The 13,881-nt window shown below is 44.9% G+C and overlaps 4 protein-coding genes across 4 annotated transcripts; all 4 read right to left on the bottom strand.

The window, feature by feature from the left end:
- Positions 1-327: 327 nt before the first annotated feature.
- LOC27208868 lies at positions 328-2,228 on the bottom strand. Its single transcript, XM_016184419.2, has 2 exons — positions 2,124-2,228; positions 328-2,038 (listed from the first exon to the last, which is right to left on the bottom strand). Exons 1-2 carry the CDS (start codon positions 2,124-2,126, stop codon positions 443-445), a joined length of 1,599 nt encoding a protein of 532 aa, XP_016030433.2. The 5' UTR covers positions 2,127-2,228; the 3' UTR covers positions 328-442.
- A 5,090-nt stretch (positions 2,229-7,318) lies between these two features.
- LOC6736788 (translation initiation factor IF-2) lies at positions 7,319-9,429 on the bottom strand. Its single transcript, XM_016170864.2, has 2 exons — positions 9,330-9,429; positions 7,319-9,273 (listed from the first exon to the last, which is right to left on the bottom strand). The coding sequence occupies exons 1-2, from the start codon at positions 9,330-9,332 to the stop codon at positions 7,393-7,395; spliced, it is 1,884 nt and encodes a 627-aa protein (XP_016030432.1). The 5' UTR covers positions 9,333-9,429; the 3' UTR covers positions 7,319-7,392.
- A 708-nt stretch (positions 9,430-10,137) lies between these two features.
- Positions 10,138-11,162, bottom strand: LOC6736787 (skin secretory protein xP2). The gene is made up of 2 exons (XM_039293686.1): positions 10,967-11,162; positions 10,138-10,901 (listed from the first exon to the last, which is right to left on the bottom strand). Exons 1-2 carry the CDS (start codon positions 10,967-10,969, stop codon positions 10,164-10,166), a joined length of 741 nt encoding a protein of 246 aa, XP_039149620.1. The 5' UTR covers positions 10,970-11,162; the 3' UTR covers positions 10,138-10,163.
- A 564-nt stretch (positions 11,163-11,726) lies between these two features.
- On the bottom strand, positions 11,727-12,588 carry LOC6736786 (proline-rich receptor-like protein kinase PERK8). Its single transcript, XM_016170862.3, has 2 exons — positions 12,548-12,588; positions 11,727-12,485 (listed from the first exon to the last, which is right to left on the bottom strand). Exons 1-2 carry the CDS (start codon positions 12,548-12,550, stop codon positions 11,946-11,948), a joined length of 543 nt encoding a protein of 180 aa, XP_016030430.3. The 5' UTR covers positions 12,551-12,588; the 3' UTR covers positions 11,727-11,945.
- Positions 12,589-13,881: the final 1,293 nt, after the last annotated feature.

Genomic DNA, 13,881 nt, shown 5'->3' with positions numbered 1-13,881 from the left:
GCAGGCTTGAACTTTTTGAAGATGAGGTTGCGGAAGCTTCGGCATAAATAGATTTAAATTTCGATTATGTGTCAAGTGTACATTGTTTGTCTAATCCCACGTTCTAATGTGTATAATTAGATCGTGGAATGATGAATATATTCTAGCACCTAACCTTTTTTATATGATTACACATTTTTAAATACTCTTCGGCTTTTACTAATGTATATGGTATCCGCAAGGATTTAAATATTGTCCGAATATATTCCGCCTTCAGTCAATTATATATAACTTTTTATCACCCAGCTCGTACACCCAACTTGATAAAATTAAAAATGAGGTAGAATATATGGATTCGTTATCGTATTATTGTATTTGAATGAAAAAGAGGTATTCTAATAGTAGGGTCTGCACTCCAAAATGAGCACGATTCAATCACCAAGTGAAGCCTTTATCGGATGATTTAGTTGCGGCGGTACAAAACGCGCTTGTGGGTCTTGTAGCGGTATCCATCATCAGCCAGGACATGGGCAGGAGCCGCCTCGACGGTGTTTTCCACGGGGGCAAGGTACTCTGCGGGAGGCAAGTACTCGTTGGAGAGCTCGTTGACGTCACGGCGGTGGCGGCGGTAAACAACGCGACGATGGGTCTTGTAACGGTAACCGTCATCGGCCAGCTCATGGGCGGGCTCAGCCTCAACCACGACGGGAGCGGGGGCGGCCAGCTGGACAGGGGCGGCGATCTGAACTTGAGCGGGAGCTGGGGCAGCAACCTGGACGGGGGCGGACACTGGTGGCAGATACTCGTTGGAAGGAGCGACAGCCTGGACAGGGGGCAGGTACTCGTTGGAGAGTTCGTTGACGTCACGGCGGTGACGGCGATAGACAACGCGACGATTGGTCTTGTAACGGTAACCGTCATCGGCCAGCTCATGGGCGGGCTCAGCCTCAACCACGACGGGAGCGGGGGCGGCGAACTGAACTTGAGCGGGAGCTGGGGCAGCAACCTGGACGGGGGCGGACACCGGGGGCAGATACTCGTTGGAAGGAGCGGCAGCCTGGACAGGGGGCAGGTACTCGTTGGAAGGCAAGTGGCTCACATCACGACGGTGACGCTTGGTAACCACGCGCTTCTGGGTCTTGTAACGGTATCCATCATTGGCCAAGACGGTCTCAGGAGCACTTTGAGCGGGTGCCAGGTACTCGTTGGAAGGAGCACCGAAGGGGGGCAGGTACTCGTTGGAGGGCTCGTTGACGTCACGGCGATGGCGGCGGACCACGACGCGCTTGTGGGTCTTGTATCGGTAGCCATCATCGGCCAGCTCATGGGCTGGGGCAGGCTGGGCCTCCAAGGGAGCTAGGTACTCGTTGGTGGGTGCGGCGATGATCTGCTGCTCCTGGACGGGAGGCAGGTACTCGTTGGAGAGTTCGTTGACGTCACGGCGGTGACGGCGATAGACAACGCGACGATTGGTCTTGTAACGGTAACCGTCATCGGCCAGCTCATGGGCGGGCTCAGCCTCAACCACGACGGGAGCGGGGGCGGCGAACTGAACTTGAGCGGGAGCTGGGGCAGCAACCTGGACGGGGGCGGACACCGGGGGCAGATACTCGTTGGAAGGAGCGGCAGCCTGGACAGGGGGCAGGTACTCGTTGGAAGGCAAGTGGCTCACATCACGACGGTGACGCTTGGTAACCACGCGCTTCTGGGTCTTGTAACGGTATCCATCATTGGCCAAGACGGTCTCAGGAGCACTTTGAGCGGGTGCCAGGTACTCGTTGGAAGGAGCACCGAAGGGGGGCAGGTACTCGTTGGAGGGCTCGTTGACGTCACGGCGATGGCGGCGGACCACGACGCGCTTGTGGGTCTTGTATCGGTAGCCATCATCGGCCAGCTCATGGGCTGGGGCAGGCTGGGCCTCCAAGGGAGCTAGGTACTCGTTGGTGGGTGCGGCGATGATCTGCTGCTCCTGGACGGGAGGCAGGTACTCGTTGGAGGGCAGGTGGCTGACATCGGCAGCCACGGCTGCGATCACGGCAAAAGCGACCAGGAAGAGTTTCTGCAAGAAACAGTTGGAAAAATTGTTTAGTTTAGTCCTTCAGTGGCGATTCGATGGCTACGGTTCCTAAATTGTCGAATCGTACCATATTGTCCGATGAGTTGCTTGTTCACAGCAGTAAAACCGAAACTCTAATGAGGAATACGCAGAACCTTTTGGTATTTATACAGATTCTCCGCTCTTCGCTGGCTATTACAGAGCTGGCGTTTTTTGCGCCTCTGCCCAAAAAGACGTCGCTGCCGGCGCACGCGTCTGTAAATTCGCACGACTTCGGCTTTGGTTTGGCTGGGCTACGGGTTCTAAGCCGCTCTTTTGCGGTTCAAACGCAGCTTGGCCAACACGATAGACGGCGACTGCGACGCTTACATTCGCACAAGCTAACGCTTCGGAGCAGTTGATGGCTAAAAAAAATGTTTAATGGCCAAAATCGTTCGCACGGATTCTCTTAATTGTTTTATTTAATCATATGCAAAAGATTTGATGGACATCAACGTTTTGGACAAGTCGAGCGCGCAAAGATACTCACATATAAATATATATAAACATGTATATCCGTATTAACTTGGCTCTCTCATCTTGTTGACACCTCTTTGTGTTCGCTCCACCTGCCTTGTTTCATTCAAGCCGACGTTGGAATTGCGCTCGATTTAAATTCAAATGATGAGTTATATGTTTCAATCAAATCCGCTCACTTCAATAGATTTCCGAATCGCAGCCTCTTCACTTTGTGGCGATGTCGTTCGCCGTTCATTAATCAACAAATAGGAACTGACCAAGCGGGACAACCAATTTTTGGAAATATGATATAATTATGCCTGATGCGTACGAATTGTATAAGTTTGTAAACAGAATGCCGGATATAGGATGACGAGATCTTCAGAAGATCCCATTGTGAATTCGAAAAACAATCTGCTGTGTGCAGATGCGTGCTTATCAATTACTAAGTTTGAAAGGGCTCATAATATTTATTTGTCTTAAATATTTAAATGTAAATTAAAAATGAAATTAAAATTTTTATACAACATTGATTTGATTTGAAATCGTAATGCTTACTTTTAAAAACATGTTTTCTTATATTTATTAATCGACCAATTTTGTTGACATTTTTCAATATCATCCAGATGTGACATTTGATCTGCAAGTGACTTTTGTGTCACTTCTGTTAAAAAACCTCTCACCAATTGTTTCCAAAATTAAACATGGACATTCAAGCGATGTCCGAATAAATCAAGTAAAGCTGTTTCCACCGGTAGATAAGGAGTATTTATTTGGCTTATTTATGAGTTTGTTTAATTTTAAACGCACGCTCCAGTTGATAAAATAGGATTGAATGATTAAATCGAAGATATTAATGCGTTTAAAAAAGGAAGGCAGGCCATCAAGTCAAGCTAATCAATTTGTTAAGAGTCAAAGTGAACCATTGACTGCAGCTACTCTGCGGCAAATGATTAATGGTTAAATATTGGAGAGGGGGAGTACATGCTTTATTTGGTGTATTTCGATGTATTTGCAACATCGAAGCTAAAATAAATAGCCATGAAGCAAGGCTCGTTAGAGCTGCTAAGAACTAATCGGTTCCGTAAAGTGAAGGATAAACGATGACTAACCCACCGCCAATCGATTCATCGAAAAATCGCTATATAACTCGGGTCGAAGTACAGCCGTGAAAGTCAAGGCCATGATCGGTGGGGTTGCCCGAAGTTTTAGATGGAATGAAGGTGGTTGTGGGGATTGCGCCGGTGATGGATGGTTGTCACGCGCCACCAATCGCCACCAATCTGAGAAGACGGACCTTAATAGCACCAGTTTGGCAAATTAACGCGGCGGCCATAAAGAGTTTGGTCGGTATCAAATAGCAACTATATCAGTTTTCCTATTCCCAAATGCATAAAGGTTTAGAGCCTTACAATTCTTGTTTGGCTTGCCATTGTACGCGTGAGATAAATCACTTCATTTCCTGTGTGTGTGCAGCACTTAAAAATACTCAAAAACTACGAGTATTAACGAGCTGAATTTATGGCTTTGCCAATTTACATTTTATTCACTGGCAAGATAGCGAGTTCTAGCATATTCCACATAAGTATGTATGTATTTCTATTCTGATTATGGTCCAGTTGCCCATAGATGTTCTACACGCAAGCTGCCAGTCAATAGATCACGATAGCCCCATCTGCTTATTATTGTTATCCATCAGTAGTTCGGTGAGCCGGTCCGAACACTTAAGAGTTCCATTTCGGAATCGCTGCTTATGCCGAAAAATAGAGAAATATGCAAATTAGTGAATGGCAGTTGGGGTCCCATATAGTCGCCCCGTAGAATGGGACAAAATCCCAACGCAACGGCCACAGACAACACTTAAATTGTCAGCCCGGCTTAATAAGTAAGCGTGGGCCCCGAATTAGCGTAACCCACAAAAAGAAGACGGGCAGGAGTGCGGATCGGCGAAAGGAGATCTCCGTCCCACTGATTGTGTTATCGGATAATGGACGGGCACGCTCGGTCGGTCTCCCCAAATGGAGTTTCCGAAACGCTGTATATACCAGATTCAGACTGCCTTTGCATAATCCCACAGGTCGCGTCGCTCTGTCTAACAAAAACCAAAGACCATTTCGCGTTGGCTTAATTTATGCAAATTCTATTCTAATTAATATTATGGCCATTCGATTTTTGCCATATATGTGAGCTTAACAGGCGGCAACTTCTTTCTCGTGGCTGCCGCCTTTCCTTTGTCTTAGTCTTTGTATTTTGTCCGGCATAGTCACACGCGCTAGTTAATTTAGTTTTCAAGATACTCTAACTGGGGAGGATTCCCTATCCCACATAGTAGTTTATATAATGTGGAATTTAATATCTTTCCAAAACTCCAGGATAGTTATATATGAAAGCTTACATATGGTAAGGACATAGGATTATTATGAAAATTATATTATGTACATATTACAAGGTTGGTAGGCTGGGTAGTAAAGGTATTTATTAACATTTTTTATTTCTGTTATTTGTAATTAATACCGCCTTATTATCTTAATTCAATTTTGGTACAATTCCTTCATCCAAATTTTCTAAATAAAATATAGTCTGCTGCTTTTGTTACAGCGTAAAAGACAGTCTGTTTAAAAAGACCCTAGCACTCACTAGCCAAGTACACGTTTTAGTCTTTTATGATAAACTTAACGTTCTTTTAGCCTGTGATGCTCTTTTTTCGTTTAACTAAAATATATGATAAATCATTCTGGAAACCCGTTTTGAAATCGCCCCACTCTTCTGAGCCGGCGACTAGAAAGTGCCACCACCGTCATGAAGCGCATCTCCAGAGCTCTAAAAAAAAACATAACAAATCCGAAAAGAGCTAAAATATAAATATACAAAATTCAACGCCAAGCAACAGGGCAGCAAAAAAGATGAAAAACAAAACTCCGCACACTTTTAACACTCGGCTCGGGGCCAATAAATAATGGAAACGCGTGGCAGCCGAAATTTGGCAAGTTCCTTTCATGTAATTCTGATTCTGATTCTAATTCGATTCTTATTTTGGAGCTGCCTGCGGCTCATCGAGGGGCTTTCTGTTTGATGGCTGATGGAAATATAAGGCTTAAAGTGCGATCGTTCTTGAAAATGTATTTTCGGTTGTGGGCTGTCTAAAATTAATTATGTGGCTGCCAAGTGTTGAAAATTAATCATCCGAGCATCGCATGCTCGTCGATTTCTTAGGCTATGTTTAACGGATGACGCAAGGCGGAGTTACATGAGATCGGATTAGTTATGATCTCAAAACTCAGAACCCTTTCAGTGCAGAGTTCTAGCTCTATGTTGGCCATCTGGAAAGTCATTAAATAATAAATACACCTAAAGAAATCAGTGTACATTCGATATATTTCATACATTAATGACGCTTGATGATAATTGAATTAATTAATTAATTGAATTAAAGTTTCCTGTTTTAGTGAATAAAACTGTGGGATTCTTATTCAATAGAACCATTTGAATCGAATAATCAATCCTCTTCTTTAATTTCTCAGTTCTGATTTTGATCAGTGCCTCGGGAAAGCCTAAAAATGATGGTCCAAAATGTTTGATAGCAATAATTGCCAAAGAAGCGGGTGGCATCGGATCATTGAACTCCAGCAGCCCCACTTTGAACCCACTCACTCGCTTTGCATAGCCACAAGCCGGCGAAATTCGCACAGACATCATCCGAAATTTATTTCTGTAATCAGCGGGCTTTGAATGCTCTAGCGGTCTCCGTTAATTTTATGCCGAGCCGAGCTCCTCCGTAGAGTTTGATCCGAAAGTTTGCCATAAATTATTTTAATTTAATGCTACTTGTATCCATTTTCTTGATGCCCCTTTTGCGGGCATTTGACTCACTTAAGCGTGCTAATTTCACCAGGCGAAGTGCGCTGATTTATGGGGAGCAGCTAATAGGTTTCTATGGGCCGGTGCATTGGGTCACGAGCCGACGAGATGGGCTAAGGCTAATCCTCTCTGACCTACAGTTGGCCAAAAAAAGAAACACATGCCGGCAGTGAACTGCCCGCATTTGATTTAGGAGTCCACTCGCTAATATTGACATTGATTGCCGAATTTAAACATTACTAAGGCCCGCCTCAGTCTGCGCAAAAATAATCATAACAAAAACATAACATACACGCAGCCTTTTATCCATAGGTCACAAATGAGGCGGGCCAAAAACGGATCCAATGAATGTGTTTTGGCCAGCTCACCTCTATGCAGTCGACTGGCCAAGATCTGCTGCCTAGTGAAACAATAGATTTTGTTTTATTTCTATTTTGATTTCAGTTGATTGGATTTGCATGAGAATCGAATCTAAATGATTGCATAAATTTATGTCGACAATTCATTTTGCCTCTCTCACTATAAAAATCGCTTTGTGCCTCTATTTCTATATAGCTCTGAACTAGTTTCCTTTCCGCGTACCCTAATGGACAATATATAAAACTTTTCCGTCAAAGGCAATAGCAGATATGGCCAGAACATAAATGCCCTAATCTATTTGCACGTGTATATTTATGTTAATATATGTAATTTAAAGGCAAACAAAGCAATCAAATATACATAGTTTATAAATATCTGGATATTTTTATATGGAATATAGATATTTGTAGTCATGTGTAAAGCTTAATGAAAAGCTCAATTTGTAAAGCTCAGCTTGAAAACCCGTGTCGATTTCTCGACAAACTTTGAAGCCACTTTGAGCGGAAACGGAAATAACCACCATAGTTTTCGCCTGAAAGTATGCTTTAAATAAGTAATCAAGGTTTGTTGTGTATGCTCTTGTAGCAAATGCTGATAAGTATGATTTAATTTATAGGATAATATGTTCTGTTTTAAAATACTTAGAACTCGAAAGACTGTTTGGGCTTCTGGTAGTGATAGCCATCCTCACGATAATCAGTGTCGTACTCCGAAGCAGATGTTTTAAGATCCACATTGTTTCGCTTCCTATGAGATCGTAGTTTTTTGGGAGCAACCACATAAGAGGACTGCCTGTTACTGGCCGCAAACCCCAGAAATCCTAGCTGCCCATCGTCGTCTGCATAATCGTCATCGGGTATAAGAACTGAACGCTGATTGGGATTAACCGATACCAAAGCCCGCTGGTGTCCATGATGGGGATCGCTGTAGAAGTTGCCGTCTATGATGTTGGTGTCCTGTTGATTTCCCAGCGCATTTGTGGGTCCCTGGAGATGGGGTTGTCCGAAAACGTTTCCATTTAGCACATTGAGGCCCTGGTAGTTGGATCGATTGCGCTGTCGTCGGTTGTTGAGGCGTGGAACTTGTCCCGCTGCCAATTGGGCTCCAATGGAGGGGTCGGACTGTCCCTGATTGGGATCAAAAGCTCCCTGTCCAGCTGCATTGGGTCTCTGGTTAGGCACGCCTTGTCCAGCTCCAAGTTGAGCGCCCAAAGCGGGATCAAAGGGTGCTTGTGCATTGGGTCTCTGGTTAGAAATACCCTGTCCAGCTCCAAGTTGGGCACCTGTCGAAGGATCAAATGCTCCCTGTGCACTTGGTCTCTGGTTAATACCCTGACCTGCGCCCAATTGAGCACCCGCAGAAGGATCAAATGCTCCCTGTCCACTTGGTCTTTGGTTGGAAACACCCTGACCTGCGCCCAATTGAGCACCTAAAGAAGGATCAAATGGGCCACCGAGCTGAAGATTGGGATCATATTGGTTTTGCACAGGTCTTTGAGCTTGACCAGCTCCAAACCCAGTGTTAAATGGACCTCCGGCAGCTGCTTGCGCACCAAAAGAAGGGTCGAATCCTTGGCTCCCTCCAAGTTGAGCTCCTCCCGCAAGCTGACCTCCTGCGGCAGCCTGTTGATTTCCAGCTGCAGCATTTCCTATGGCTCCCAACTGAGCGCCCAGCGAAGGATCAACGAAAAAGTTCAGTCGGTTGCCATATCCACCTCCATAGCCAACTGGACGTGGTCGCTGACCGTTACCCAGAACAGCCAATTGTCCGCCTGCAACAGGTTGATTGGCCGGAAGATTAGCACCAGTGGGTGCCAAAGCACTTGCTGGTAGCTGGGCACCTATAGGATCGGAGGGTCCACAGCCAGGTGGTACGTTTCCTGGTCCAACAAACTGGCAGTTGGGTCGAAAGCCTGGTGCCTGAGCTCCAGTCGGTGCTTGAGCCCCAGCAGGATCCTGTGCTCCTTGTGCAAGATCTGGTCGAGTAAGGGAATTCAATTCCGAGTCCTGGGATTGCACGTTGATCTGCGTGTGGGTATGGAAGACCGAGTTGGGGGCACTGGCGTATAGAATTCGACTAGGACGACGGCGGCGATAAACCACTTGGGTAGCAGCTGGGGTGAACAAGTCCTGATTGTAATCCGTACGGACATGGGGCTTGCTAGGCTTGTAGTGGATGTGCTGGGTTTTTACTTCTGGCTTCTTGTCATAGTGATGGTAGTGATCCACTCTCTGTTTTTTGGGCTCTTCATGGTGATGCTCCTTATGCTCCTGGTAGTATTTGGGCTCCTCGTGCTCCTCTTCCTTGTGGTAAACCACCTTTTCACTGGTGTGCTTCTCCTTCTTGTAATAAGGTTGCTCCACCTCCTTTTCCTCGTGGGGAGGTAGGTAATGGGACTCCTCATCGTCATCTTCGTGGTCCCTGGTGTGATGATGCCGCTGGTGCTTGTGGTGTTTCACATGGGAAACGTCCGCCAGACATGCGATTGCCATAAGGCATAAAACCAGGATCACAAGGACATTCTAAAATAGAAATAGATTGGTGAAATACGGAACCTAGATTATCGTTGATCTGTTACCATTGCTAAAGTGCCAGTGACTGTTAGCAGCTGCGGATGCAACTTATATACTCTTTTCGGGATCTTTTGTGTTGCATCCCCACATCGAGCCCCCAAAACAAGACCAAAGTTGAAAGCGAAACCTGTTGCCGAGCGTGAGAAATCGATTCCGCGCTTAATGTGACCCATTTGTTCTTATTGAATAGCCGCCAATTTAAATTCTATTGAATATTCTGAAGCACAACGAAAGTGTCCCGTAAATTTGTCAGATCAAAGCGTTTAAATTTATTGGCCCAAGTGCGCTGCACACTTATGCGATAACGCATGGGTTCTTTGAACTTCATTTTCAGGCGTGAATTTGGCCTAGTAATACAAGTGAAGCTGCACACAAATTTATCATTAGCAGCTGAGTGAAAGTAATGGGTAAGAAATAAAAATAAAGTTTTAATAAAAAGAGCTAAAACATAACATTAAGAAGGCTTCAGCTATAAATATATTTATATACCCCGAATAATTTCATACAGAAGCTATAGTTCATTGAAAAACTGCATTCCAGTACTAATTAACAATTATTAATAAAATTTAAGGTTGTTGCTCTACGAATCTTGCGATACATTTTTGTCTTTGCTAGGAAGAATTTTAGCACTTTTGAAATGTTGTTTTAGGTTTTTTAGTTTTTTTTTTTTTTTTTGTGTGCTTCTTTTGCTAAACTATACACCATATCATTTTTGTATAATTATCCAATTATCATATTATCTTTATTAGTGTTTTAATGCTCAAATAAAACTATGTTTTTATAAATTTAACATTCGCGTTTTTTATTGTCGCATTTTATCGTATAATAATCATCATCGTTTAAGCGCGGTGCTTGAACACACGGCGACGGACGGTCTTGTACTTGTATCCCTGCTGGCTGGCGGCGGGCTGGCTATAATCGTATCCGGAGCGGGCGGCAGAGGGCGCGGAAGCGGCGGCCTCGAACACCGGTCCGGAGGACTCGAAAGCAGGAGCAGGAGCAGAGGCGAAGGACTGCACGGGGGCGGGTGCTGGAGCCGAGAAGCTCTGCACGGGTGCGGATGCGGCAGCGTGATGATGAACTTGGGGAGCCGGAGCTGGAGCACGGTACACCTGAGGAGCAGGAGCGCGGGAAACCTGTGGTGCGGGTGGCACATAGGTCCTCACTGGAGCGGGAGCAGACTCAGCGGCATGGAAAACTGGAGCCGGAGCGGGAGCAGCAAAAGCAGCGGGAGCTGGAGCAGGAGCAAAGGACTGAACGGGAGCTGGAGCTGAGGCAGCGGCATGGTGGTGGACCTGGGGAGCGGGAGGTACGTAAGTGCGGGCTGGTGCTGGTGCAGAGGCGGCCTGCTGGAAAACGGGAGAAGGAGCAGCTACTGGAGCTGGGGCAGGGGCAAACGACTGCACTGGGGCAGAGGCAGCTGGAGCTGGGGGCACGTAGGTCCTCACTGGAGCCGGAGCAGAGGCAGCTTGCTGGAAAACAGGAGCAGGGGCGGCTACCTGGCGGGGAGCATTGTAGTTGTAGCCAGATTCGGCGGCCACACACCCAACCACGGCCAAAGTCAAGATGAAGAATTTCTGCCGGAAAAAAATACAAATAAAATTATATGCCGACAAATATAATCCTCAAGGCAGATCCTTACCATTCTAGATGATCTGTTTGCTTTAGGAGCAAAGAATCGAATAATATCATAGACCAGCGACTCCTGTACTTTTATACAAGTCGGCGAATCTGCGGATCCAAACGGAAGTGCTGAGTATCATAAATCAACGAAACGTTTTTCTTCGCGTCGAAAAATTTGTTTAATTGGGCAAACAGATACCTCGACCACGACGCCAGATGGGGCTTGTTTTTATCAGTTAGGTACGCCATGGAGTTTGGCTTTAAAACTCTCATTTTTTTTGCTGTCATGCCAAATATAAATATTCATAAGAATACACGTATCACAGCTTAATTTTTTGCCAAAACAATTTTATCGCAAACCTGATAGTTTAGTTTCGTCTTTAAGAAGAGCTTTTTTAATTCACCCAAGCTTTTGCTAAGACTAAACCCGATATTGGGTTAATAAAAACAGTAGCAGAGAGCTATTTTTAAATCGATCCAGAACAAGAGGTATAGCAATTAGCCGGTCATAAACTATCTAGTCAGTCGTAGACCTTATCCACTTAAACCAAACAAATCGCTCAGGCTAATGACTTAATGTTCCGCTAACTCGATTGATTGACTGCATGATTAATTGTTTAAAGAAGCCTCAAGATCGCGACTCCCAAGATATTGGAGGTCTTAAACATTTCCTCTTGGGGTTAATGGCATCTGGGCATCTGGTGCCCTTTTTTGCATAATTACGTTATCTGATCCGAATTGACGCCCTCCAATGGTCTCGAGTCTAAACAATGTTATTGTTTATCTTTCTGAGCTTTCTTTATTGTCTCTGTTGCGCTAATTCGAGAATATGCTAATCGTATCAAGCCAGACACACAAATAAACCCATTAAATGTATTTTTGCATTTCTTTGCCGAGATGGTGAATTAGCATTCGAATATAGTTGGTGTTGTGGGTTAAACCACAAACCAGTTGAGTTGGTGGTTGCTCAGAAATGTTGTTTCGGATGATGATGCATCTTACTGGGGCGGCAGATAGGTGTTACGGGGAGCGATGACTTGTGGCGGCAGGTAGGTATTGCGCGGAGCAGCCACCGAGATCACTTGCGGTGCAGGACGAGCAATGGACACCACCTGTGGAGCAGGACGAGCAATGGACACCACCTGTGGAGCAGGACGAGCAATGGACACCACCTGTGGAGCGGGACGAGCAATGGACACCACCTGCGGAGCGGGGCGACTAATCACTTGGGGTGGCAGATAGGTGTTACGAGGCGCAGCCACCGAGATCACTTGTGGAGCAGGGCGTGCTATCTGCACCACTGGCGAAGGACGATAAACGGGAACCACTTGCGGCACCACCCGAGGGGCGGGAGGTAGATAGGTGTTCTGTGGCTGAACCACCTGGCGCTGGATGATCTGTGGCTGCACTTGAACCCTGGGAACAGAGATCACCTGGGGTTGCACCACCTGCACCTGAGGCGGCAAGTAGGTCCTGGATAGAGAAGTGGCACCGACCACTCCCAAGAGAGCCACTGCGAAAGGCAAGAAGAGGACACGCTGGGGCAGAAAAACTTTCCATTAATCTCACAATTATTAAATCCAATCCGATTGAAACCCACCATGTTGATCACACAAAGTCGAACAATTAAACTGTTTTTTTGCGAGCAGATCATTTGGTATTTATAAGACAATTTGGGCAGAACCCCAAATATATAGTATATCTAATAACATTCAGCTGGTATATCTTTTGCATATGTATCGGTATTGTCTTTCTGATTGCAGTCGTCTGGCGAAATGCGGTTGCGACTGCGAACCATAAATAAAAAGCAGTAGTCCAGGCGCAGGTTCCATGTCAGCCATAAAACAATTGCTCGCATCAATTTGAGTTAAAATATTTAAATAAAAGTAGCTGGTCAAGTCCATAAATCTGTTTTGGTAAATACTTTCACTTTTCTTCGATATTATGAGCTAACTAATAAGACGCAATTTGAAATGTGTTTTTTTCCTAATTTGAGTTTGTAATAAATAATAAAGATCGCACCTAATGGATAATTGGATTAGGGATTCAGTCATGGTACTCTTTTGGGTAGATGATTCATACGTATATTATATACTCTGTCCCATACCGGTTCAGTGCCCTGAGTAATGGGTACGAACCTAATATTTATTATCATTCATATGGTGACCTAAACAAAATACCATTAACACATCTTGACGTTTTTTAGGACAGTCAGATTCTGCCCTGGTCCTAGTCCTCCAAATCAAGAACATATATATTTCATTGAGCTGCCTTCTAGTGTTACGTACTGTTCATCTTACCTAGTATACCCACTCATTTCAGACATTTACAGGTATAATACGAGTTTTAGCATTTGTGCTTATTAGTTCGAGTTCTGCTAAATTGTCTGTATGGCCACTGTTAAAGAACTGTGATCTGATGCCGTAACAGCGTAAGCGGAGACACGAACCAGAAATGTTAGCCACAACGGCCTGTTCAAAGATGATGTTAAATAATTTTTGGAATTTATGTGCTCTTAATGCAGATTTATACAGCCAGAAAGAAATTTTGTTGTATTCTTAATGAACTTTAGCTTTTGTGTGTTCTGTTGGCTTGCGGTTTCGTTTTGTTCGTGCAAAAAGTTGCCAAACATCCAGTATATATTGGCCTGTAGCTGGTTGGCTGTTAACTTGGCTTCCGTTGCTTGGCCGCTAATTGATTCCCCACATTATCTCGCCCCCTTGAAGATTAATGTTTGACATTATGCTGGGATTGATAAAGAGTTTTCAAAATTATTTTCTTGCATTCGGTTGGAATTTGGTCTTGGCTTTGGTTTTGGGAGAACTCACTCATAGGAATGAACGGAATAAACTTGTTCTTAATTATGCCCAATACCTAATGTGAAATTTATAAACACTAAATACTAAAGCATTCACCAAACTAATTGAACCGGTT

The sequence above is a fragment of the Drosophila simulans genome, chromosome 3L (genome assembly GCF_016746395.2).
Source record: "Drosophila simulans strain w501 chromosome 3L, Prin_Dsim_3.1, whole genome shotgun sequence".
Lineage (NCBI taxonomy): Eukaryota > Metazoa > Arthropoda > Insecta > Diptera > Drosophilidae > Drosophila > Drosophila simulans.
Note: the sequence above shows the minus strand (reverse complement) of the source record. Positions and strands in the feature narration are given on the sequence as shown.